The 26,478-nt window shown below is 35.7% G+C and overlaps 1 protein-coding gene across 5 annotated transcripts in view; it reads right to left on the minus strand.

The window, feature by feature from the left end:
- KRAS (KRAS proto-oncogene, GTPase) overlaps window positions 1–26,478 on the minus strand; it is a 47,813-nt gene that overhangs the window by 14,807 nt on the left and 6,528 nt on the right. For all 5 annotated transcript variants that reach the window (XM_039471908.2, XM_039471910.2, XM_039471909.2 and 2 more), the window contains 2 exons: window positions 7,996–8,174; window positions 5,941–6,100 (listed from right to left, as the gene is read on the minus strand). In XM_039471908.2, the coding sequence (XP_039327842.1) occupies window positions 5,941–6,100; window positions 7,996–8,174 (339 nt within the window). The remainder of the gene's footprint in view (window positions 1–5,940; window positions 6,101–7,995; window positions 8,175–26,478) is intronic.

Raw genomic sequence — 26,478 nt, forward strand, 5'->3', positions numbered from 1 at the left:
ACTGTGCATCCCTGACTTTCTCAAGAAACCTTGCCACCTATAGCCTATCTCATGTACTACTGAAATGCAGAAAAACCACTACTTGGGAGACTACCATGGTGCACAGCAAGTGCACAGTAACTGTTCTGTCAATTTTTAACTCCTGAAAAGTTAAAGTCCAAAATATTGATCTCATGTACACAAACTCAACTACTATTAAACAGAGAGACATAGCACATAAGGAGGTTGTTTTACAAAGCATTCTTTAATGGAGCTCTAACAATTGATTTAAATATCTAGAAATTAACAACACAACTAGGAAATTAATCACTCAACATTTTTAAGTTCCTAAAACTAATTTTCACACTATATTTAAACTGAGACTCCCAGAAAGCAAAACAGCTGAATGAGGAGTAACAGATACCCTGAGAACTCTGCTTCTGTCATTCACTTTACTGAACCTTCCCCACTTTTGATTTTAGCAGACTGGAAAACAAACAATTCTCATGGTGTTAATGTTTCAGTTTTGACAGCTTTTGCCAACATGGCCATGCACTGTCCAAAGGGAATAGAAAAATCTGTCATCAACGCAGATACATGTGAACTAGATAACAGTTTTTATACACTAGGAACATAGAGACCACATAATTTACTAGCAAAAAATAACTCTCAGCCTTTCAGATGTGGACTGAACTAAGTGTAAAGACTACGTAATATATTATATTCTAGCTAGGTAATCAGCTTTTTAAAATGGTAACTTATTAAGTTGGTAAAAACATGAATATGCTGAATTCTTTCCTTAAAAAATGGCCGGGAGTGGTGGCTCACACCTGTAATCCCAGCACTTTGGGAGGCTGGGGGAGGCAGATTGTCAGGTCAAGAGATTAAGACCATCCTGGCTAACACAGTGAAACCTCGTCTCTACTAAAAATACAAAAATTAGCTGGGCATGGTAGCAGGTGCCTGTAGTCCCAGCAACTCGGGAGGCTGAGGCAGGACAATCGCTTAAACTCAGGAGGCGGCGGTTGCAGTGAGCTGAGATCACACGTCACTGCACTCTAGCCTGACGACAGAGCAACACTCTGTCTCAAAAAAAAAAAAAGAAATGAAAGTACTAGGGGCCAGGCACAATGGCTCATGCCTGTAATTCATCACATTGGGAGGCTCAGGTGGGAGGATGACTTGAGGCCAGGAGTTCAAGACTAGCTTGATCAACATGGCAAAATGCTGTTTCTACTAAAAACACAAAAACTAGCTGGGCGTGGTAGTGCATGCCTGTAACCTCAGCTACACAGGAAGCTTAGGCACAAGAATTACTTGAACCCAGGAGGAGGAGGTTGCAGTGAGCCAAGATCCCGCCACTGCATTCTAGCCTGGATGACAGAGGGAGACTCTGCCTCAAAAAAAAAAAGAAGGACTAGGGTAAAATTTCTGTTTCCTTTTCATGAAATACATAGTTTCACTTTAAGATTAAGGTTAGCCTGCAAAATTCAGGATAAAAGGTTGACCTAACTTCTAGCATCTAATCAAACACTAAAGTTACCCAGAGAATTAGGAATCAGCATACCATAGCCCATAGGCCAAATCCTGCCACAGACTTTTTTTTGGGGGGGGTGGGGGGTGGGGGGCGATAGTCTCACTGTGTCAACCAGCCTGGAATGCGGTGGTGTGACCTTGGCTCACTGCAGCCTCTTGCCTCTCCGGTTCAAGTGATTCTCCTGCCTCAGCCTCCTGAGTGGCTGGGAATACAGGTGCCGGCCACTATGCCCAGCTAATTTTTGTATTTTTAGCAAAGATGGGCTTCACCACGTAGGCCAGACTGGTCTCAAACGCCTGACCACAGGTGATCCGCCCACCTCAGCCTCCCAGCTGGGATTACAGGCATGAGCCATACTATGAACAAGCTAACAATGATTTTTGCATTTTAAAGGGTTATAATTATGAAAAAAATATGGAACAGATACCACTTGTGGCCCTCAAAGCCTAAAACATTTACTATCAGGCCCTTTACAGAAAATGTTTGCCAGTCTCTGATTTACATGGATGAGAACTTCTAAATGAATGTTTTGTTCCTTTAACCTGAATATAATTCTTTCTGGGTGTTTACGTGTTTTAGGCTCATGATCAAGACCCTAAATATTAGGGCATAAAACCACCTAATAAAATACAAGGATATGCGCATAAATTTGGTTTAAAAAACAAATAAATAAGCTGAATAACAGATAAGTAACAAAATATTCTGCAGAAAGGAGGGCTTGACATTTTCACCAGTAACTGGAGATGTAAAACTTATTAAAATTTACATATATAATTTTATAATCTCTACAGTTACTCAGAATAGCTCTTTAAAATCTCCCAGAAGCATGCAAATATCAAATTAATTTAAACAGAGGAAGATTAATAGACTTTTGGAAGGCAAATTAATTTCTAGGCAAATCAACAAGTCCATTTAATAAAAGAAAATCGAAGGACAGAAATTAAATATCTAAGTTATAGTTTAGCAACATAAACTACATAAAAACATCAATGAAATATAAAAGAAATATATAAAAGAGATATACAAAAGAAAGGCTGAGTGCTAGGTTCAGAAGTACAAGCATTCTTTTACACTATATCCCTCCATATTTTAATTAGATGATCCACATAAAAATATCTATAAATTTCATCTACTTACGTATTACATATCTTCAAAAAAACAAAACAAATCAAACCAAAAAACCCAAGGCCACAAAACTGTAAAAAAACTAAAAATCTCTTATAAAAGAAGCCAGTCAGTTTTCTGACCAAATATGAATGCTGTGTTATATTAAAGTATTAAGGTTAAATAGCAAGAATCAATTAGTACTTCTGAGATAGTGATCATACAACCATCAAAAGGATACACAGCTATTTTAGGATCTTATCAAATGCGAAGTGGAGAGCAACACTGTGGGAATAACGAGACTCTTTTTATGTCCTCTACTGCTCTTCTACTCAACGTATATAGTCCAAGTACCAAGAAAAGTACCACCTGGGAGCTTGTAAGAAATGCAGACTCAGTCCCAACCTAAACCCTCTGAATTAGAATCTGTATTTTAATAAGCCCAGTTGATTTGTATGCCTAAGAAAATATAAGAAGGACTTCTGTACTGCAACCCTTTAAAACATTATGCAAAGTCTCTTAAATTTTTTCTTTGTGAAACGTAAGCTAAAATGTTCACTAGTATAAAAAACATCTTTTAAAATTTAGAAGTATAATAAAATGATAATGGTAGAATCTAGGTAGATTTCCAAATGTTTCAAATAAAATTCAATTTTGTATTTGAAAATGTTTCATAAGAAAATGTTGAAAGAAAAAGTAATAAATATTAGAATCATGTTTTCTCAGTACCTTCTCTCCTAAGAAAAATCAAGGAGACTGATTATGGGAGACTAGTAAAAATAAAGACAAAAACCAAGCCTCTTCCCAGTCTTTGGAACCTGGAAATGGATTTAAGTGAAATCTTAATTCCTCTGAAGTAAAGTGATATGATATATTCCAAGTTTAACCTATAAATCAGGTTTCAGTAAAACTGCCAGAGAAATTTGTATAATGGTCAAATAGAGAAATTCCGTTTTTAATCTCCCAAAAACGACTTGAAGTAGAAATTATTGTTTCTTTACTATGTATCAAATTTGTATAACTTGGAAGAGGTACATATGCTCTCACTAGGGAAATATATATGTTAGCTGGATAATAATTTCCATTTACATTTTTGCACTTTTATGAAACTTGATAAACTTCTAGAATGCCTATTTTTATCATCAATTTATTTTAACTCCCAGCATTACAGAAGTTAAATTCTAAAAAACTGGTTTTCTGGGTTCACAGGTAAATGTAACCAGAAAAAGCCCTAAAGAAATTTATGGAATAAAAATTGATCAATTTATTAGTACCGTCATGTGCCACAAAATGACATTTTGGTCAACAGTAGATTGCATATGTGATAGTGGTCCCATAAGATTATAATGGAGTTTAAAAATTCCTATTGCCTGGTGATGTTATAGCCATCCTAACACTGTAGTACAACACACTACTCATGTGTTTGTGGTGATACTTGTGTAAACTTACTGCACTGCCAGTTGTATAATGCTATAGCACCTACAATTATACAACATACTTGATAATGGTAATAAGTGACTATTACTGGTTTATGTATCCACTATACTATTTATTATTATTTTATAGTGTACTCCTTCTATTCACTAGAAAAAAAAACAGTTAACTATAAACAGCCTTGGACAGGTCCTTCCGGAAGTATTCCAAAAGAAGGCAGTGTTATTATAAGAGATGATAGCTCCATGTGTGTTACTGCCCCTGAAGATCTTCCAGTGGGACAAGATGTGGAAGTGGAGGACATTGATATTGATGGTCCTGACCCTGTGCAGGCCTAGGCTAATGTGTATGCATGTCTTAGTTTTTAACAAACAAATTTTTTTTTTTTTTTTTTTTTTTGAGACGGAGTTTCACTCTTGTTATCCAGGCTGGAGTGCAATGGCACGATCTCGGCTCACTGCAACCTCCGCCTCCTGGGTTCAGGCAATTCTCCTGCCTCAGCCTCCTGAGAAGCTTGGATTACAGGCATGTGCCACCATGCCCAGCTACTTTTTTGTATTTTTAGTAGAGACGGGGTTTCACCATGTTGACCAGGATGGTCTCGATCTCTTGACCTCGTGATCCACCCGCCTCGGCCTCCCAAAGTGCTGGGATTACAGGCTTGAGCCACCGCGCCCGGCCAACAAAAAAATTTTATAAGCAAAAACAAATAAAAATTTTTAACTATGGAAAAAAGCTTACAGAGTAAGGTCATAAAGAAAGAAAAATTCTGTATAGCTGTATAATGCGTTTGTGTTTTAAGCTGTGTTATTACAAAAGCCAAAATGTTAGGAAAAATTAAAAAGCTTATAAAGTAAAGAAGTTACATTAAACTACTTAATTTATTACTGAACAAGAAATTTAAAAAATATAAATTTAGGGGAGCCCAAGTGTACATTTAGACACACAAAACTTATCATTGTGTTAACAACTGCTTACAGTCATTAGTACAGTTACATACTGCACAGGTGTCTATCTCTGGGGCAAGAGACTGCACAATATATCCCAGGTGTATAGTAGGTTATACCACCAAGATTATATAAAAATACTCTAAGATGTTTGCACAAGGACAAAATCACCTAACAATGTATTTCTTAGAAAGTATCCCTGTCATTAAGGGACATATGACTCTATATGAAAATTAATTCCTTCCTATCTTCATGTATTCATTTCTAAGATTTGTTCCTATATGTTAAACTCTTACATCATACAAACAGGTTAAATAATATCAATTGAAATTATTTTATTTTACCTAAAGAAAAAGTAATTTTTTAAAACGAAGATTTTTAAAACAAAATTCAGGTTCCCTCTGGCATTATTTTTTGTCAGAAAAATGCTTTAAATGAATAACAATTTCTATTTGCTTTTATTTTCTTTCTTTAATGAGAACTTTCTCCAAAAATCAACATATCCTCAAAAAAAATTCTGCCAAAGTAAAAATCTTCAAATACAACAAAATTTAACCTCGAAACATGACATAATGGTTTAAAAGTACGACTGAAATAGGAAACTCAAAAAATCTGTGCTCTGTGTGTGTGTGTGTGTGTGTGTGTGTGTGTAACAGTGAAAAAAAAAAAAACCCCACATCTCTTGGATTCTAAATGTTAAGATGTGCTCAGAACTGAAGAGAAACTTTCAATGTAGAAATAAACCAAAGCCAAAAGCAGTATCGCAGGCACTGGATTAAGAAGCACTGCCCTCTCAAGAGAAGAAAACATTCACTAAATAAACATTATTTTATTTCCTGTTACAGCACAATTGAGAAAAAAACTGATATATCACATTAAACAACGTAACAGTTATGATTTTGCAGAAAACAGATCTGTATTTATTTCAGTATTACTTACCTGTCTTGTCTTTGCTGATGTTTCAATAAAAGGAATTCCGTAACTTCTTGCTAAGTCCTGAGCCTGTTTTGTGTCTACTGTTCTAGAAGGCAAATCACATTTATTTCCTACTAGGACCATAGGTACATCTTCAGAGTCCTTAACTCTTTTAATTTGTTCTCTGGGAAAGGAAAAAATGTTATAGCAGAGGCATTAGTAACAAAGTATGTTTCAAAACCTGTCCACAACTTTTGCCTCATAAAATTTGACTGTAAGAAACAATGTAATTCCTAGTTTCCACTACACAAACTTTTCCTTCCTTCTTCTACTATTTTTTTCTCTACCTTTTAAAACAGAAACCTTGTGTTTCTCTCAAAAGACCAGATACCTAGTAGTATAGTAAAACTATAACCTAATAGATTAATATGCAGGTAGATGGTAATAGCAAAGCAGAAACTACTGAAAAACTCTAGACCAAAAGTGCTGTAACAGACTATAATCTCAGAAACACATGTGAAATGTATAAAGATAAAAAATATTTTTACAAAAACCTGAACTAAAGCATTAAGATAATTTTCACATTACTTTCTCAAAAAACAAAGTTGACAAGTAGAAAGATTTTGATATCTAGGTGTTAAAAGCCCTTCTACATGTTAGTAATTTTCAATATGACAAGTCCATAAACTCTAAATTTGGGGTGAAATTATATTCCCTCACAATTTTAGGTGACTTTCAAAGATAGAGCACAAAAGAAGGAACACAGCAGATAACTGAGTCAGAATTGGTTCAAATTCCCAGTTCCTCTATTATTAGCTGGGTAAACCTGGATAAGTTACCAAATTTCACCTGTTAACTCCTCTATAAAAATACTACCACTACCACCCACCCAAATGTCTTTTACTCTATTACTAGACTACACAGTGAACATGTGGAAATAATGTTCTTAAATAAAATGTTAAACCTCTTAACTAGGCTAACTCACCATTACACGACATAGCCAGGGAGTGATTTATTTGCTTAATATGTAGTTTTAGGAAAACTAAACCCTCAAAGAAACAGAATATAAAATAGTACAATAATGATTATTTTAATAGTTTTATGCAGCTCTGTCTGATTTTTTTAAAAAAACGGTAATGCCCGAATTCTTGAATCTTTCAAAACTTTTGTTTTTTTAAATATATACTCCCGGCCAGACATGGCAGCTCACACCTGTAATCCCAGCACTTTGGGAGGCCGAGGCTGGCAGATCACAAGGTCAGGAGATCAAGACCATCCTGGCTAAAACAGTGAAACCCTGGGTCTACTAAAAATGCAAAACATTAGCCGGGCATGGTAGCATGTGCCTGTAGTCCCAGCTACTCAGGAGGCTGAAGCAGGAGAATTGCTTGAACCCATGAGACAGAGGTTGCAGTGAGCAGAGATCACGCCACTGCACTCCAGCCTGGGCAACAGAGCAAGACTCTGTCTCAAAAAAAAAAAAAAATACATATTTATATATATATATATACATATATACATATAGATAGATACAGATCTATCTATACAGGTATATATAGATATATGTAGATATATCTCTAGATATATATATATAATTTATTATATATTAATATATAACTGTATTATATATATTTATATATTATATATTTTATATATATAAAATCCCTTTATCTAATCCAAAGAATTCTACACTATATACACGTAACAGCTTTTAAGTCTGTTCAAGTAACACCATCTCAAATCATCTTTTCATATTCTTGTTTATGGTTTTCCTTTTTGATAATGTATCTAAAAAGTTTAAAGTCTTGCTTTTCTAGTGTAGAACAGTCAAGAGTACAGAAAGAAGGTTGTAGAGTCAAACAGGCCTAGTTTCAATCCCAGAACCACCATTACCGATGCAGTCTGGATTACCCCACTGCTCTAATCCCCCAAGAACTCCATTTATAAAACAGAGATATTACCTACCTCGCAAAAATTATTTCAAAATTTTAATTTGATAATATATGCATGGCATTAGCAAAGACTCAAAAACCATAATTATTCCTTAACGTCAACTTATTATATTCAATTTAAACCCACCTATAATGGTGAATATCTTCAAATGATTTAGTATTATTTATGGCAAATACACAAAGAAAGCCCTCCCCAGTCCTCATGTACTGGTCCCTCATTGCACTGTACTCCTCTTGACCTGCTGTGTCGAGAATATCCAAGAGACAGGTTTCTCCATCAATTACTACTTGCTTCCTGTAGGAATCCTGAGAAGGGAGAAACATAGTCTGTATTATTACAGTGCACCTTTTACTTTAAAAAAGGTGTTATATACAACAACAAAAAAATCCAATTTTAAAATGGGCAAAGGACTTGAAAAGACATTGCTCCAAAGATGACAGTCAAATGGCCACCAAGCACCTGAAAAGATGCTCAACATCATCAATCATCAGGAAAATGAAATGAAAACTATGAGATGCTACCACATACCCATTAGGATTGGCCATTATTAAAAAATAAAACGAAAAAAAAAATCTCAAAAAATGGAAAATAAATGAAAAAAATGGATAACAGACACTGGAATCCTTATGCATTGCTGGTGGAAATATAAAATAGTGACAGTCCCCTATTCACTAACATATTTCATTCCTATTATCTTTTCCTTACCAGACCCTAAAAATATTGATAGCAAAGTTCTGAGCCACATTCAGTTTCAAAGTAAATCACAACCTACTCATAAACAATACTGTTGAAAAGAAATAAAAGATTTAGGTTAAAAATTCAGTATTTTCAGAGTTAATTTTAACTAGGGTCCTTTTCCTTAGAAGTGCAATTAGTCACTGAGCTATTTTCAGTGCAACTTGGCAAAAACTAAAGAACAAAAAGTATGAAATGATTAAATATGATCTAAAAAGAACTGATAAAGAGAAAACAAACACAACAAAAATGATGTATTAATAAAATTCTGTTCCAACTTCAGGTCAGGCCATGAGAAATACAGTCATCCCTTGATAGATACAGAGCATTGGTTCCAAGACCCGCCCTGATCTCTGGTCCTACAGTTGGCCCAGCAACATCTATGTATATGAAAAGTCAGCCTCCATATCTACATTTCGTTGGGAAAAAAAGATGTGTATAATAAGTGGACCCATGTCATTCAAACCCATGTTGTTCAAGGGTCAACTGTACGTGGAGGTAGAAAAAAACTATGCATGAATGTAGACTCTTTCAACAAAACTGGAGTCTAAATAAGGGTTCAGCAAGCTACTGCCCACAGGCCAGCTCCTGCCCACTGTTTTTATATTGCCCATGAGCTAAGAATACTTAAATGGCTGTTTAAAAAAACAAAAACAAAAACCCAAGACTATGCAACAAAGATTCAAATGGCCCTTTACAGAAGTTTGCCAACTCCTGCTGTAAGTTAATAACACTTCACATATTTGAAGTATTCTCAACACATATTATTTATTCTCTTTAAATATATATTTTTAAATTACCACTCTGAGAAAGTGCTGGTTATGAAAACTGATTCAAAAACATGAGTATTCTACAATGAAACCAGTTAATAATGGAGCAAAGAAAAGGATGAAGATGTTACATTCTTAATTAGTTATTACTTCTAGCCTTTCAAAAAAGTAAACTTTTAAATTAGGTATGTAATTTACCAAAGTTACTAATATGTAGCCTTAGGAAACTGGGATAAAATAACTTAAACTAACTCGCAATACAATATTAAATGAAGGAAAGTTATTGCCCATATTCTCCTCACTCCCAGCTAAAGTACTATTCTCTACATCTATGTAAGTAGTAAAAACTTTTCTAAACGAAATGTACTACACTGTCAAGACTGAATTGTAGACAGAATTCCAACATTTCTGGGGATACAATTAACAGGCACAGTCTTTTTGGAAAGCAATTACAGTATTTATCTAGAGTCACTGAAATGTTCATAGCCTTTGACACAGTAATGCCACTATGGGAAATGATGCTAAGAAAATACAGTGTTTTTTTTGTTTTGTTTTATTTTTTAATGACAGTTATAAAGAGATACTTAACATGGCATCCTAAAATGTCTTACGAAGAAAAATTACCTAGGCATTTAAAACTGACCCACAATCTTGCACCATTTACCTATCTTCAAAATGTACCCTACATCCAACCACCTACCACCACCACCATCCCCCTAATCTATGATGACTATTTTGTCTCAGGCAATCTGCAGCAATTGCTTAACAGCAGGTATCCCTGTTGTTAATCTTTTAATATATTCCCCACACAGCAGCAAGTGATAATTTTTAAATGTAGGTTAGGGCCAGGCACCATGGGTCACACCTGTAATCCCAACACTTTGAGAGGCTGAGGCAGGTGGATCACCTGAGGTTGGGAATTTGAGACCAGCCTGGCCGACCTGATGAAAGAAACCCCATCAAAATTTTTTTAAAAATTAGCCAGGTGTGGTGGTGCATACCTGTAGTCCCAGCTACTCAGGGAGGGTCAGGTGGGAGGATCACTTAAGCCCAGGAGAAAATTAAGTACATAACTGAATGAATGAATGAAAGTTAGATCACGTCATTCACTTGCTCAAAGTCCTCCAATTGCACTCTTCAGTCTTAAAAATCAAAATGCAAAGCATTCCTCCTTCCCTGGCACTTCCTATGTTTCCTTCACAGCATGTATTATAGTTTGTAATTATGTATGTACTTGTGAAATTGTTTAAGTCTATATCCCCTACTAGGCTTTAAACTCCATGACAGTAGGGCTCATGCCTGTTTTACTCACCCCTACACACTATGTACCTAACAGTCTTGAACACTATAGATAATCAGTATTGCCTCTTAAATAAGTGAATGAATTATATGATGTAAATATACGCAGATACTTTAAAATAAATGAAAGTTTATATTACAATTAAACAGTAAACATAAACACAATTTAACAGATTTTTCAGAAATACAAATCCTTCTCAAATATTCTAAAGATACTACATATTTGAAATGAAAATTTCATAGCAAACTCCCCCACTTTCAATGTAATAGTTTGCAAAGATAGATTTTTTTAATCTTTCCTTTTTTTTTCTAATTTATTATTTATTTATTAATTTATTTAAAGAGCTGGGGTCTTGCTGTGTTGCCCAGGCTGGAGTGCAGTGGCTATTCACAGGTGCGATACCAGTACTGATCAGCACAGGAGTTTTGACCTGCTCCATTTCCGACCTGGACCGGTTCCCCCATCCTTAGGCAACCTGGTGGTCCCCTGATCCTGGGAGGTCACCGTACCGATGCCGAATTTAGTGCAGACACCCAATCAGCATAGCACACTACAGTCCAGAACTCCTGGGCTCAAGGGATCCTCCCACCTCAGCCTCCTGAGTAGCTGGGACTACAGGCATGCGCCACCGTGCCTGGCAATTTTTTAAATCTTTCAGCAATTTGCTTTAAAATCTTTATTTCAATTTTCTCTTATTAAACAGTCTTAGGAAAAGAAGCACAAGTTTAAGATACGATAAATTTTATGAGGACAATGAAGCTGTTAATTTTTATTTTTTTTTATTTTTATTTTTTTTGAGACGGAGTTTCACTCTTGCTACCCAGGCTAGAGTGCAATGGTGCGATCTCAGCTCACCGCAACCTCCGCCTCCAGGGTTCAGGCAATTCTCCTGCCTCAGCCTCCTGAGTAGCTGGGACTACAGGCATGCGCCACCATGCCCAGCTAATTTTTTGTATTTTCAGTAGAGACGGGGTTTCACCATGTTGACCAGGATGGTCTCGATCTCTTGACCTCGTGACCCACCTGCCTCAGCCTCCCAAAGTGCTGGGATTACAGGCTTGTGCCACTGCACCTGGCAGCTGTTAATTTTTAAATTACAGTACATATATTAATAAATCTTAGCTTCAATTAAATTATATATAATACGGAAACTTTTATGGAAAAATACAATTAAAACAATAGACAAGAGATTTTAATACATTTATGGGAGGGAAGAGACTAAGACTAGGGAAAATGATGCAGGAGTCTTCAACAGTATTAACTTTTCTATCCTTGGGGGAAAAAAAAACCCAGCTAAACCACATGTAGCCAAATATGAAGATATGAAAGAGCTGGTTGGTACACACATGAGGTTCTTTATACTACTTTTCTATAAAACACTAAGAGTATACCCATTTTATCATTACTTACAATAGTTTTCATATTTTTACTTTAAATTTGTGTTGGTTTGATAAGCTACAAATTCTTACTGTTTTAATATCAATTTATTTAAGGAGTAATAATGTTATATAGGTTTTTTTTCTTATCTTCATATTTATTGCCAGGGTGTGTCCTTTGCCCATGTGGAATTTTAATCATCTTTAATACTAACTTGCCTGATTTTTTAAATGAAGTGTTTCCTGGTTTATTAAATGCCTTTAAATGTTATTTTGATATACAGAAACTTCTCTGTAGACCTATTTAGAGAAATTTAAAAGCTAACTCATTCAAGGTAGAATAACCTCATTAACCAGAACATCAGTCTGTCAGTTTTCCATTATAATTAATAACTAAATTATTCAGTGTGTTCACCTTTTAACATACTCAACTTAGTTTTCCAACACAGGCAGTGACCCTGACACAGAAAGACATATTCCATGTATCAAAACAAAATAATATATATATTCCGAGTACATATTTTATTGTAGTATAGTTAACTAATAACTTTTACTAAAGGTAACCATATTAGTATTAATAGTAATTTCAGCAGTCAACATTTTCTGAGCCCTTATTTATATGTCAGATACTGTTATAAGTATATTAAAACATCATCCCATTTAATCTCCACCTTCATGCTGCCAATTCCATGAGATACTCTTCTCAATATGAATAAAACTGCTGAAAATGTCAAAATGTATTACCTGGGGATTTCCTTTTGAAACTGTAAGTTTTCTTAACGTATTAAGTATTGTAAGGACTTTTTAAATAGTGTTTAATAACATGTGTAGGAAAAAATGAGAAACTTTTACTCAACTAATGCTCAAGTACTTTGTTATTATTCCGAAAGATTATTTACATCCATCACAAAACGATGTGTTCCACGCTATTAGTTTATAAGCCATCAAAGACTGTTGTAGACTGTGAGAATTATAACAGAGAAGAAACAGGGAATTTAAGGTATGTAAACAGAGGTTGATGAGTTCATTCCCATCTACCCACATTGGTCTCCCCTGTATCACAGGAACACTTATTGAAAATCTAGGTGTCACATTCTGTGTCACACATTAGTTTTAGACCTCAAGCAACCAGAATGAATGGAAGAGACATGAATGTAAATAAATAATTAAAATAAAATTAATGTAACACCATATGCAAGACAAAGTACAATGGTGGCACACAGGAGAGATCAACTTTGTATGAATTAAGACAGACCAGGGGCAGGGGGCGCATTCCAGGCAGAAAGGAGCAAAGAGAATACAAAAAACATGGAACAGCATATTGAGTACACAGAACCAAGGATATGTAACTTTATATATATATATATAATATAACTTTAGCTTAGAACAGCGGTCCCCAACTTTTCTGGCACCAGGGACTGGTTTCGTGGAAGACGATTTTTCCATGGACAGAGTTTGGGGATATTTTCAAGATTAAACTATTTCACCTCAGACCATGAGGCATTAGATACTCATATCGAGCATGCAACCTAGATCCTTGCACACGCAGTTCACAACAGGGTTCACGCTCCTGTGAGAATCTAATGCCGCCACTGATCTGACAGGAGCTCAGACAAGTAATGCTCACCTCCTGGCTGTACAGCCCAATTCCTCACAGGCCACAGGGGGGTACCAGTCCGCAGCCCACGGTTTGGGGAACCCTGACTTAGAGGCCTTAGAAATAAGCAGCAAGAAGTGAAACTGGACAATCAAGCAGAGGCCAGCTTATGGAGGGTCATGTGTATCATATTTAAGGAGTTTTAAACTTCATCCTATACAAAATCACTAAAAGGTTTTTAAAATAGAGAGGATCAGATTCACTATTAGCATTATTATGACAAATTATAGAAAGGGACAAAATTTTGGGGCCATTCCAGACACTGCCTCATCATATCCACTCTGATGTACCAGTAGCAGCCAACAGCACCACCTCTGCAGGAATAAAGCCTCAGAGACAAGGGGCCCCTTCTCTGAGCTTCCAGTTCTAACAACCCCCAAATCTTCCCAGCATTCCCTGAATCTCAGAAGTAGTGGCCATTCTTGATGTTACTGTGTTACTTTAGTGTTTTTTTGCCTTTCAGTCTCCTAACACCTAGTTACTTTTCCATGCTAAAATATCTAGTGTGGCTCTGCTTTCTGGACTAGACTTCTCAATTCTACAAATGTTAAAAATGGGTGGAAATGAGAGCGAGAGAAGGGAGAGAGGGAGAGAGGGAGAGGAGCAAAGAATGGGAGATGAGCTAGGAATTATTACAAGAAATGACAAAACTGGCCAGGTGCAGTGGCTCACGCCTGTAATCCCAGCACTTGGGGAGGCAAATCATGAGGTCAGGGGTTTGAGACCAGCCTGGCCAACATGGTGAAACCCCGTTGCTACTAAAAATACAGAAAATTAGCTGGGCATGGTGGTGGATGCCTGTAATCCCTGCTACTCGGGAGGCTGAGGCAGAAGAATCACTTGAACCCGGGAGGCAAAGGCTGCAGTAAGCTGAGATCATACCACTGCACCCCAGCCCAGGGACTCTGTCTCAATTAAAAAAAAAAAAAAGAAATGACAAAACTTGAACGAAGGCAGCAACAACAGTATGGATCAAGGAAATTAAATAAATTTGAGAAATACTTATGTAAACTAGTTGGTACTTGGCAGTTCCTCAAAAAGTCAAAGACAGAGCTACCATATAACCCAGCAATTCCGCCTTAGATATATACCCAAGAGAACTGAAAATATATGGTCAAACAAAAATGTATACATAAAATGTTTATAGTGGCATTATTCAAAATAACCAGTAAGACAAAAATCACTCAAATGCCCATCAACTGAACAGATAAACAAAATAAGGTATATCTATGTAAGTATTACTCAACCATAAAAAGGAATGAAGGACTGATCCACAAAGCAGAAACACAGATGAACTCTGAAAACATAATCCTATGTGGAAGAAGCCAGACACAAAAGGCCATGTACTGTATTATTCTTTTTTTTTTTTTTTAAGAACTTTTTTAAAGGAAAAAAAGAAAAAGAGAGAGAGAAAAAAAAAGAATGAAGAAGAGGAAGAAAGAGGAAGAGGGAGAGAGAAAGGGAGTGTTGTTTTACTGCCCAGGATAGAATGCAGTCTAAAAATGGTTATTGAAAACCTCTTTTATGTCAATAACTGTACTTAATAATGGAGACTGGGTGAAAAAAATGAGGGAAGAAAATAACAAACAAGCAGCCAACCAATATTTCAATTAAACCTATGAGTAGGTGTGATGTGGTGCTGATAAGAATGTATATTTTGTGTATTTAAAGTGGAGAGTTGTATCAATGTTTATTTAGTTTACTTGTTTCAGATCTGAGTTCAAGTCCTGGATATCCTTGTTAATTTTCTGTCTCGTTGATCTGTCTGATATTGATGTTGAAGTCTCCCACTATTATTGTGTGGGAGTCTAAGTCTCTTTATAAGTCTTATGTATCTGGGTGTTCCTTTATTGGGTGCGTATATATTTAGGATTGTTAGCTCTTCTTGTTGCATTGATCCTTTTATTATTGTGTAATGTCCTTCTTTGCCTCTCTTGATCTTTGTTGCTTTAAAGTCCATTTCACCGGAGGCAAGAATTGCAACTGCTGCTTTTTATTTATTTATTTATTTATTTTTGTTCTCCATTTGGTTGGTAAATCCTTCTCCATCCCTTTGTTTTGAGTCTTTGTGCATCCTTGCATTTGAGATGAGTCTGGATGCAACATACTGATGGATCTTGGCTGTGTCTTTTGATTGGGGGATTTAATCGATTTAAATTTAGGAATAATAATAAATGTGAGTTTAATAGTGCCATTTGATATTAGCTGGCTGTTTTGCCCATTAATTGATGTAAATTCTTCATTATGTTGATGATCTTTACTTTTTGGTATATTTTTGGAAAAGCTGATACTGGTTGTTCCTTTCTATGTGTAGTGCTTCTTTCAGAAGCTCTTGTAAAGCAGGCCTGGTGGTGATGAAATCTCTAAGTACTTGCTTGTTCACAAAAGACTGTATTTTTCCTTCACTTGTGAAGCTTAGTTTGGCTGGACAGGAAATTCTTGGTTGAAAATTCTTTTCTTTAAGGATGTTGAATATTGGCCCCCACTCTCTTCTGGCTTGTAGGGTTTCTGCTGAGAGATCTGCTGTGAGTCTGATAGCCTTCCCTTTGCAGGTAACCTGACCTTTCTCTCTGGCTGCCCTTAGTATTTTTTACTTCATTTCAACCGTGGTGAATCTGACAATTATGTGCCTTGGGGTTGATCTTCTTGAGGAATGTCTTTGTGGTGTTCTCTGTATTACCTGAAGTTGAATATTGTCCTGCCTTGCTAGGTTGGGGAAGTTTTCCTGAATAATATCCTGAAGAATATTTTCCAGCTTGGATTCATTCTCTTCGTCACATTCAGGTACACCTATCAAACATAGATTAGGTCTTTTCACACAGTCCCATATTTCTTGGAGACTTTGCTCATTCCTTTTTATCCTTCTCTAATCTTGTCTTCTCGTTTTATTTCATTAAGTTGGTCTTCGCCTTCTGATATCCTTTCTTCTGCTTGATGAATTCAGCTGTTAAAACTTGTGCATACTTCACGAAGTTCTCGTGTTGTATTTTTCAGCTCCATTAATTCACTTATATTCTTCTCTAAATTGTCTATTCTCGTTAGCATTTCGTTAAACCTTTTTTCAAAGTTCTTAGTTTCTTTGCATTGGGTTAGAACAAGTTCTTTTAACTCAGAAGTTTCTTTTCAATCACCTTTTGAAGCCTACTTCTGTTAATGGAACAAACTCGTTCTCCATCGGGCCTTGTTCCATTGCTGATGAGGAACCTGTGATCCCCTGTAGAGGGAGAGGCATTCTGATTTTGGGTATTCTCAGCCTTTTTAGGCTGGTTTCTTCCCTTCATTATAGATTTATCCATCTGTGGTCCTTATAATTACCAACTTTCTAATTAGGTTTCTGAGTGGACGTCCAACTTGTTGATTTCCATTGCCGTAATCTGAGCAACCCACTGTATGATTCTATTTATATGAAATAATCAGAGTAGGCAATTCCACAGAGACAGATCAGTGGTTTTTAGGGGCTGGTGGGAGAAGGGATTAGAGAGTGATTGCTAATGGATGTGGACTTCTTTTTGAGGTGATAATAACATTCTGGAATTAGTAATGGCTGCATAACCGTTGTGAATGTACTAAAAACAACTGTACAATTGAAAAGAGAACATTGTATACTATGTGAATACATTTCAATTTTTTTAAATAACAGAGCTTATATACAAAGGGGAAGAGTGAAGGAAAAGATGACTGATACTGAGCATGTTGAATTCCCTATGCTCATGGGTTGTCCTGGTGGGTATGACCTCCAGGCAGCTTGAACCATATGTCCGGTGCTGAGGACAGAAGCCCAGGCTGGAGATAGACTTGGGAGTCTTCAATCCATAGACAGCCAAAGAACTTCACTTATTTGTGCTATGGGCTTAGGCAAACTCCTTAATCTCGCATGTTCTCTAAGCTATTGTTCCTTCAGCTGTAAAAGTAGGTAAATAATTGCATACAGGATTTTATACATAGATTAGTATTAAAGACCATGAAAATCTCTTTATAAAATGAAAAGTGCTATAAAAAATTAACTGCATTATGTAATATACTACACGTAGGCCAAAAAGTAGGGGCAGGCTACTGGCTACTAGGAACTGTTCAGAAAGGGTATCTTGTCCTTATAAAATCATTGGGCATCCATAGTTGAAATAATTTTGCAAAACTGGTCACTGTATTTCAAAATAAATATAATGGAGCTGGGCAAATCACAGGGAAGGAGAGCTAAAACTGAAGGTTACAAAGGATTTCTGTTTTGATTAGGGAGTGAGGATGTTAAAAAGCTTGTTTTCATGTCAGAATTTTCAATTAAAAACTAAGATATTCACTAAAAGTAAGGATAAAGAAAACAAAGACTTCTTTACCAAATGCTGGATACTTCAAATTAAAAGAATGGTGAACATTAGCTTCATACTAGAGAGAATTAAATACGTACTAATTACAAGAGAAAAAACTAGTTCAAAAATCGAATAAACTCAAGGACAACTTTTACTTTTTTTTTTTTTTTTAAGATGGGGTTTCACCATGATGGCCAGGCTGGTCTTTAACTCCTGACCTCAGGAGATGCACCCACCTCAGCCTCCCAAAGTGCTAGGATTACAGGCGTGAGCCACTGCGCCCAACTCAAGGACAATTTATATGACAAATTTTGAAAATAAGGATGTAATGACCATAACCTGTTGAAGTCATGCGGCATTCATCTACAAGTAATCACTAGAAGTCTACGTAAGAATGAGAGGCTGGAATGACCTTGGATCCAATCTTAATCATTATAGCTGCCAATATAATGTTGATATTTTATATTATATACCTCTCAGTTATTCTTTATTTAGCCTTAATAGCAATTTCCTTAATCCAAGACTACATCTGAATTACCCAATTTATTGAGGCTTTAAAAAGATGCATGAAATAATCTAATGCTATCTGATATTTTAGTGCCCTTTTCTCGCTCCAAAATGAATACTTTTCCCCCAGCCCCAATGGCATAAGCTTATTTTTAAAAACTAAAACACCACAAAAAATGAGGGAGTAATTAAGTTTGTTTTTAGATAAATGGAATACTCAACACAAGGTGCTGTGACCCAGCTTCACTTACATAATGGACACTTTTCAATGTCAGTATATCTAAATCTACTAATCTTTCCAACAACTATGTAATTGGTATGTATGGATATACCATAACTTATTCAGCCATTCTCTATTGGAGACATGAAGATTATTTCCATTTTTAAAAAATCATGAAAGATGCAATAAACCTTGTATAAACATCTTAAACATTTATCCAATTAAGTCCTTGCATAAATTACAAGAAGTTGAATTACCTGGTCAAAGGACATGTAGTTTACATTTTGAAACTATTTCCAGACTGACTTCCACAAAGTCTGAGGGTATGTACTCCCACTACAGTACAATACAAAGCACACATTTCTCCATATCCTTCCTAGCAGTTATTTTAACCTTAGCCAATATGAAACTACAAAAATGTTATTATTGTTTGAACTTGCATTATACTCATGAAGTAAGCATCTTTTTATATGTTTATGTTACTCATTTTTTTTTTTTTTTTGGTAGACAAGCTGCCTATTTATATCTTTAGCACCCCCCATCCCTTTTTTTCTATTTGTGTTTGCTTTTTTCTAATTTACATATAAGATAGCTTCCTGTTACATGAACCAAATGGTTTTTCTAGGTTTTGTCTTGTATCTTTGTTAAAGACGGCTTAATTTTTATGCAGCCAAATAGCTCATTTTTTTTTTTCCCAAATGTTTTCCTTAATGGTTTAAGGATACTCTGATAATAAGAAAGCATTCTCATTTTTGTCAAGGGAGACAAATATTTAATCCAAATTCCACAAATAAGGAAACTAACCTAAAGTTACATCATTCGATCTATGTTACTTAGATAATACTGTAAGATCCATAATTTAAGAATTGACATTATCATTTTCATTTCACAAGTGTACAGTTTAGCATATAAATCTACACAAGGAGAAACAGGGTAGAACCAGGGTTCTCACTCTGGATGAAAGAAGGTGAAGATTAGTTAACTGTTGATTATTAATAACATGCATTTCTGAGCTCTGCGCCTTGAAAAGGGTCTAAAAGCAGTGACTCCCCATCGTCACTATATAAACACACCTAAGACCCAGATATTAGTGTCTGAACACCATTCCCCACTAAAAGGAACTAGAGCTCCTTAGACAAATGGCTGAATCCAGGCTGGGTACAGGAAAAGAACAAGGTGAACCTGGAATACGTAGTGCCAGAAAGGAAGGAAGAACTCAAAAACTGAAGGAGACATATTAAAAGGATACAGAAGCCAGCTTAAAAGGGATTCCATCGGCCTTATGAAAACAAATTTGAGCACTGAAATCAATAATCACTGTAAAAGACTTCAACACATTAAATTAAAAAGAATTCATGAGTTCATACTGATACAAATAAAATAAACCAAACAAATAAATGAGGGAAGAAAAAAGAGAGCCTGTTTTAATGGCAGATGCCAATTAATTAATCTAGAAATGATGACAGAGTTAGAAGATTATCACTTTGCAACCATTATGGTAGTAACTTATTTAAGCAAGAATTATGAATGGATGCTAAATCCTACTGGATGCAAATATATTGGCGCACAGGGCATTTTTAGTCTCCAAGTATCTCCCCGCAGAATACTTATTAAAATCATTAAAGACAACTTTGCAGAGAGAAATCTGATAGATATCATCTTAACCAAAAAAATCAATGTTATCAATAATGGGACATACCAGCATCATGTGCTTCCTGTTGTGATCCAAGGTGAAGGACACAACATCACTTATGTAGCATTCCTGCCCAAACTGTTTAACCTAAATCTGATCATGAGGAAACAATAAGACAAACCCAAACTAGAGGACATACTACAAAACAATTGTCCTGAGTTCTTTGTAAAGTGTCATTGTCATAAAAGACCAAAGCAAAGAAACAGTCTTAGATTAAACAGACTGAGACAGGACAACTAATTTTTGATCCTGAATCAGAAAAAAAAATTGCTAAAAGGTCATTCTTAGATCAACTCACAAAATTAGAATATGGACTACATATGAGACAAAGGATTACATCAATGCTGAATTTCCTAAATTTCATCATTATGTTGTAGATATATAAGGAAATATTGTAGTTATACGAGGAAATATTCCATTGTTAGAACAAAGTCAGAAACTTTTTCTATGAAGGTAAAAAGTCTATAAAGATCTAAAGATAGTAAATATTTTAGGCTTTTAGTCATTTTGGTTGCAACTACTCAGCTGTGCCACTGCAGTGTGAAATCAGTGAAATCATCCACACACAGTATGTAAACACACAAGTATGGTTGTGCTCCAATAAAACTGTATTTAGAAAGATAGTGGCTAGGATTTGGCCAGAAAGCAGCCCATAGTTTGCAGACCCGTCTTAAAAGTTATACCAAGTTTAGAGGTGAAGGGTCATAACAGGTGCAACTTAATCTCAAAGTTTAGTTCAGCTATTAAAGAATATACATTCACCTAAGTGTATACCTCTATACACAGATGAACAGATCTAGAGAAAGCAACTATGGCAAAACGTTAATTAGTGAATCTAGTTTAAGAGTAACAGCTACTCATTGTACTATTTTTTAATACTTTTCTATAGGTTTGAATTTATTTATTTACATATTTATTTTTTATTTTTATTTATTTATTTTTCAATATGGGGTTTCACCATGATGGCCAGACTGGTCTTGAACTCTTGACCTCAGGTGATCCACCCACCTCGGCCTCCCAGAGTGCTAGGATTACAGGCCTGAGCCACTGCGCCTGTAATTTTTTAAAAATAAAACATTGAAAAAAGTATCTAAGGTAGTTACTGTGTCTCTTTTATCCTTTCAAATATTTTATTTTCACTATTTCTACTAAGTTTTTGTTGTGGTTGTTGTTTTTGAGACAGAGTCTTGCTCTGTCAACCAGGCTGGAGTGCACTGGCGTGACCTCGGTTCACTACCATTTGTGCCTCCTGGGTTCCAGCCATTCTCCTGCCTCAGCCTCCCAAGTGGCTGGGATTACAGGAATGCACCACCTCGCCCGACTACTTTTGGTACCTGCAGGAGGTGCTGGAACCAATCCCCAGTGGATACTAAGGGATAAGTGTACACCTAAAACTAATAAGCTCCATGAAGGCAGGAATCTAGTCTGTTTTGTTCCCTAGTGTCTATCTCCAGCCCATAGGAAGCCTGCACAGTACAAAGTGGGCAGTGAAGATCATTTCTGGGATTAAGAAATTAGTTGTATTGCTAAAACCAGAATCTTCGAAGATTCCAAACCAAAAATCATTTTTTTCCTTTTGCTTATTTCCACTACCAACTTCCATTTGTATATTTTTAAAGCTTTATATTTATAAAAACCCAAGGTAGAAAAAGACATGACCAGTAAAGTTTAACAGTCATGTCTAAGTAAATACTTATTTTATAAATCCTTATTCTTAATTTGACCTAAATACAGTGCCTGAGTTTTATGTTCACTTATTCTACAAATCAGGTGCTCCACAACTATTCTACAGTTCTATAAAAATCTACAAAATGTAAACTTTCACAATTTGCCACTTCTGAATAGGACCCTCATAACACCCCCTGCAACGTTAACACCAAGCTTTGACTCAGAGAGCCACACTGCTGCTTTTTAGTCCCTTCAACAAAATAAGCTCAGTGAGTGTTAACAACAGAAAACACCCAATTTTCTCATACATCGCCTAGTTTCTTTCCTTAGTTCAGTATACTCACCTACTTATTTAGTTAGGCCTAACTAATCCACACAGCAATCTTTATATTAATATTAGCAAAGAGTAAAACTGATACTTTAAGTTTTTTAAATCAATCATGTAAAATAAAACTTTTAAATAAAATGGATACATTTATAAATTGATGATACCCACAGTTTAAACAGGGAAACTATACAAACAGGATTTGTTATCTGTTACAAAAGCAAATAATTTGGCCAGTAGAGGGCACTCACAAAAGTGGGGAGAGCTTCACAGCCCTGAAGAGAAAGGCATTTATAAAATTGCTGTGTGTCTCTGATTTTAAACAGAACGTTTTAATAGAACACTGGAGTAAGCTAACATATTATTAATTTACAAAAGGTAAAGTTTAAATCTATGTTATGGTTGAAAATATAACATAAACCTAATGTCAGCGACATGAATTTGACAATTTAAAGGATGTTTAAAGCTACAGGTAACATACCAGGCAGGGTTTGGACCTTAGCACTATTGAAGTCTGGGGCCAGATAACTCTGTTATGGGGGCTTGCCTGTGCACTGCAGGAAGTTTAATATTAGGTTGGTGTAAAATATTTGCAGTTTTGCCATTAAAAGTAATAGCATCTACTGAATAGATGCCAGTAGCAGTCCTCTCTCCCCAAGTTGTAGCAACCAAAAATGTCTCCAGATGTTGCCAAACATCCCCTGGAGGGCAGTTACCCAACCATCCCTCATTGATTACCACAAATATATGTGTACAAACTCAGAAGAATAACAGCATACAAATTACATAAGGCTTTTCTTATACCACTCTTATCAGTTTTATTTTACAAATTTTCTCTCTATAATCTACATACTTTATTCGTAGGTAAAATGAATTCTATAATGAACATGGAAAAATAAAAAAAACTGAAAACTGATAAACCCTGGTAAATAAATACTCCACAGCCCAGAACACTAAAGATGAAACAAACCAATTCAATTATTAATATGGTCTTCTTTACTGAAGAGGAAACCGTTCCATCAAAGAAGGGCATAATACTTGAAATGAATTATAGGTGCCACAATAAAAACATGCATTTGTTAAACAATTAGAGTCAAGGAAAAAATACTTTTTGCTATATTTATTCTTACTAGCATATTATATACAGAAGATACTTAATATATATTTGGTAAGTGATCAACTGATCACTCTGATTTCTGTAACTACCTGTATTTTTTTTAAAAACAAAACTTACATTTCCACCACATTTTACCTTAAAAAAAATTTCGAGGTTTTGATAACAAGTGATCTCTGAGTTATAAAAGCAGGTATTTCTAGCCGAGTATTGTTTTTAGGGCCTATTTTGAGTTTTTAATAATCTTGCCCTACTAACAAGGTAGTGGGACTCTTTAGTGGACTTTTTTTTTTTTTTTTTTTGAGACGGAGTCTAGCTCTGTTGCCCAGGCTAGAACGCAGTGACGCAATCTTGGCTCACTGTAACCTCTGCCTCCCAGGTTCAAGTAGTTCTCCCAGTTCAGCCTCCCAAGCAGCTGGGACCACAGGCGCCTGCCACACCCAGATAATTTCTGTATCTTTAGTATAGACAGGGTTTCACTGTGTTGGCCAGGCTGGTCTCGAACTCCTGATCTCATGATCTGCCCACCTCAGCCTCCCACAGTGCTGGGATTACAAGCGTGAACCACCTTGCCAGGCCTGGTGGACTTCACAAAAGATAATGATATATCCTTCACAATGCAAGTAAAGGTGATTATATGCACAGCCTCAAATATAAACATGCTCCATGTGTCATGCCTGAATGATTTTACATCATATCTCTGCCACTAAGTTGCCATTAAATAGTAGGCTAATTTCAAATTTTGATTTATTGACAAATCTGACTTAATTTCCATTAATAAGTATTTTCTTAACTTGAAAGACAGCTAATTTTCAGTTTTAAAAAGCTATACAAGGCCAGGTGCAGTGGCTCACACCTGTAATACCAGCACTCTGGGAGGCGGGCAGATCACAAGGTCAAGAGATTGAGACCATCGTGGCCAACATGATGAAACCCTGTGTCTTCTAAAAAAATAGAAAAATTAGCTGGACGTGGTGGCACATGCCTGTAGTCTCAGCTACTCAGGAATCTGAGGCAGGAGAATCACTTGAACACGGGAGGCAGAGGCTGCAGTAAGTTGAGATAGTGCCACGACACTCCAGCCTGGCAACAGAGCAAGACTCCATCTCAAAAATAAATAAAATAAAAAATAAATAAAAAGCTATACAAGAGTACAGTGGAAATTCTACTTAACTTGGTCTCAGAAAATTTAAATTCAAATCCCACCACTTATTAGCTATGTATCCTTAGATGAGTTAGAACCTCTCAGAGTCATCTATAAAATGAAAGAAACAATGGCTGCCCTCCTTATTTACCTCTTAGTGTAAATTTTACAAAATTTAAATCATCAAAAAAATACGTTAAATTTTTTAAAAATTTCATTCCATTTTAAATGTAGAAAAACTGCTATTAATTCCAAAATGTGCAGTCATAGCCTTTCTAATCTTCTCTGACCCATACTATTCACCAATCAAAACCTAACAGCAGTGAAATCCCCATACCCTCCTAAATTTTTAACTTCTTACAATAACATGGAGTCAGCATTTCTGTTTAACCAACTATTTATTAAGTTAAACTGCTAAATTCTCTTGCCTTTCTCACAGTTTACACCAAGAACTTAATGTAACTTGTCAGTTCCCTTAGAGACTCATTTTAACTTGGGAGATAAGAGATAATCTCAGATACCTTTTTCCAAACGGCTAAACTACGTCAGGGACCATCAGTTTCAAAGTTCACAGGTAATCAATGCTTCCCAGAGTCAAGTTTTCCGGTTTCGCAGAAATCATGATCAGAGTTATGGGTTTAAGTTTACAAACTTTTTACAAACTTTTTTAACCTTCCCCCGCAAATAAAGGCTTAATTGTTAGCTTTATTTCTTCAAGATTTATACTGCATTTTAACAATTATGAGCAAAAGGTTTCCTAACCTACTTTATCATTCATGACATCATGCTTTATGTACTCATATAGTATTCATGGCCTCTGATTGGAAACAGAGTGTAATGGAATTTCTCAGATCTTCAGGAAAGATGGACTACATTTCCAGGAAAACTACCTTTCAAAATCCCAGGAAAATGTTCATGCATAAAGTGAATTCTGTTAAAACTTCCTTTTACATCTGATTTAAACAGTAGTCTGCCAAGTAACCCTGGATTTGCAATATAGATTGAAATGCGTGCACTATTCAAACCTCCTTGAAGGAACAAACAAAACTATAGTACACATTGAATTAACTTGTCAAAAGTAAATACACAGAGACTATCACACAGGCCGTCCACTTCAATTAGTCTGTTTCCCTCTACTATTGTAAATTCTTAATATTGGAAGCCAAATAAAGTTGCTTCTTAGTTTAACTCAAATCTCTGCAAATAAGCATTACTTATCCACTTTTTTACAGTACAAAAAATACATGACATTTCCTTATGAATTCAGTTATCTAATCAAACCTCCAAGTTCTAAACTGCATAAACACCTTCCCAAGGCCATCAATGCCCTCAGAACTCACCTCAGTGCAAAGTGTTCTTTAAGACATTACACAGTACAGTACCTTAATAGGGCACTTTGACCTGTTCTAGATTTCACAGCTTGGGGCTTGAAAAGAGTTCTTAGAAATTTTTCAGAACTGAATTTTTAAAATTAGCTCATTAGATGTAGAATAAATGCTAAAGGATTAGGACTGCTTAACCTGGGGTAAAGAAGTCTACGAAATAATCTAACAATAAGGGCTATTTCAAAGACAAGGGAATATGCTTATTTTCCATCTCCACTGATGTTAAATATCAAGATTCAAATTATGTGTAAAATATGCTAATAAGTATGTTCTGAAAATGGTTTAACAAGGACAGGTGGGGAATGTCCCCTCCTGCAGGTCTTTGAGATCAAATAAATCCTCATCTGCCTGAGATGATCTGAGTCTAATGCTGCCAGGAGGCAGAAAGAAATACTACTACCTGACCTC

This window comes from Saimiri boliviensis, chromosome 7 (assembly GCF_048565385.1).
Source record: "Saimiri boliviensis isolate mSaiBol1 chromosome 7, mSaiBol1.pri, whole genome shotgun sequence".
NCBI lineage: Eukaryota > Metazoa > Chordata > Mammalia > Primates > Cebidae > Saimiri > Saimiri boliviensis.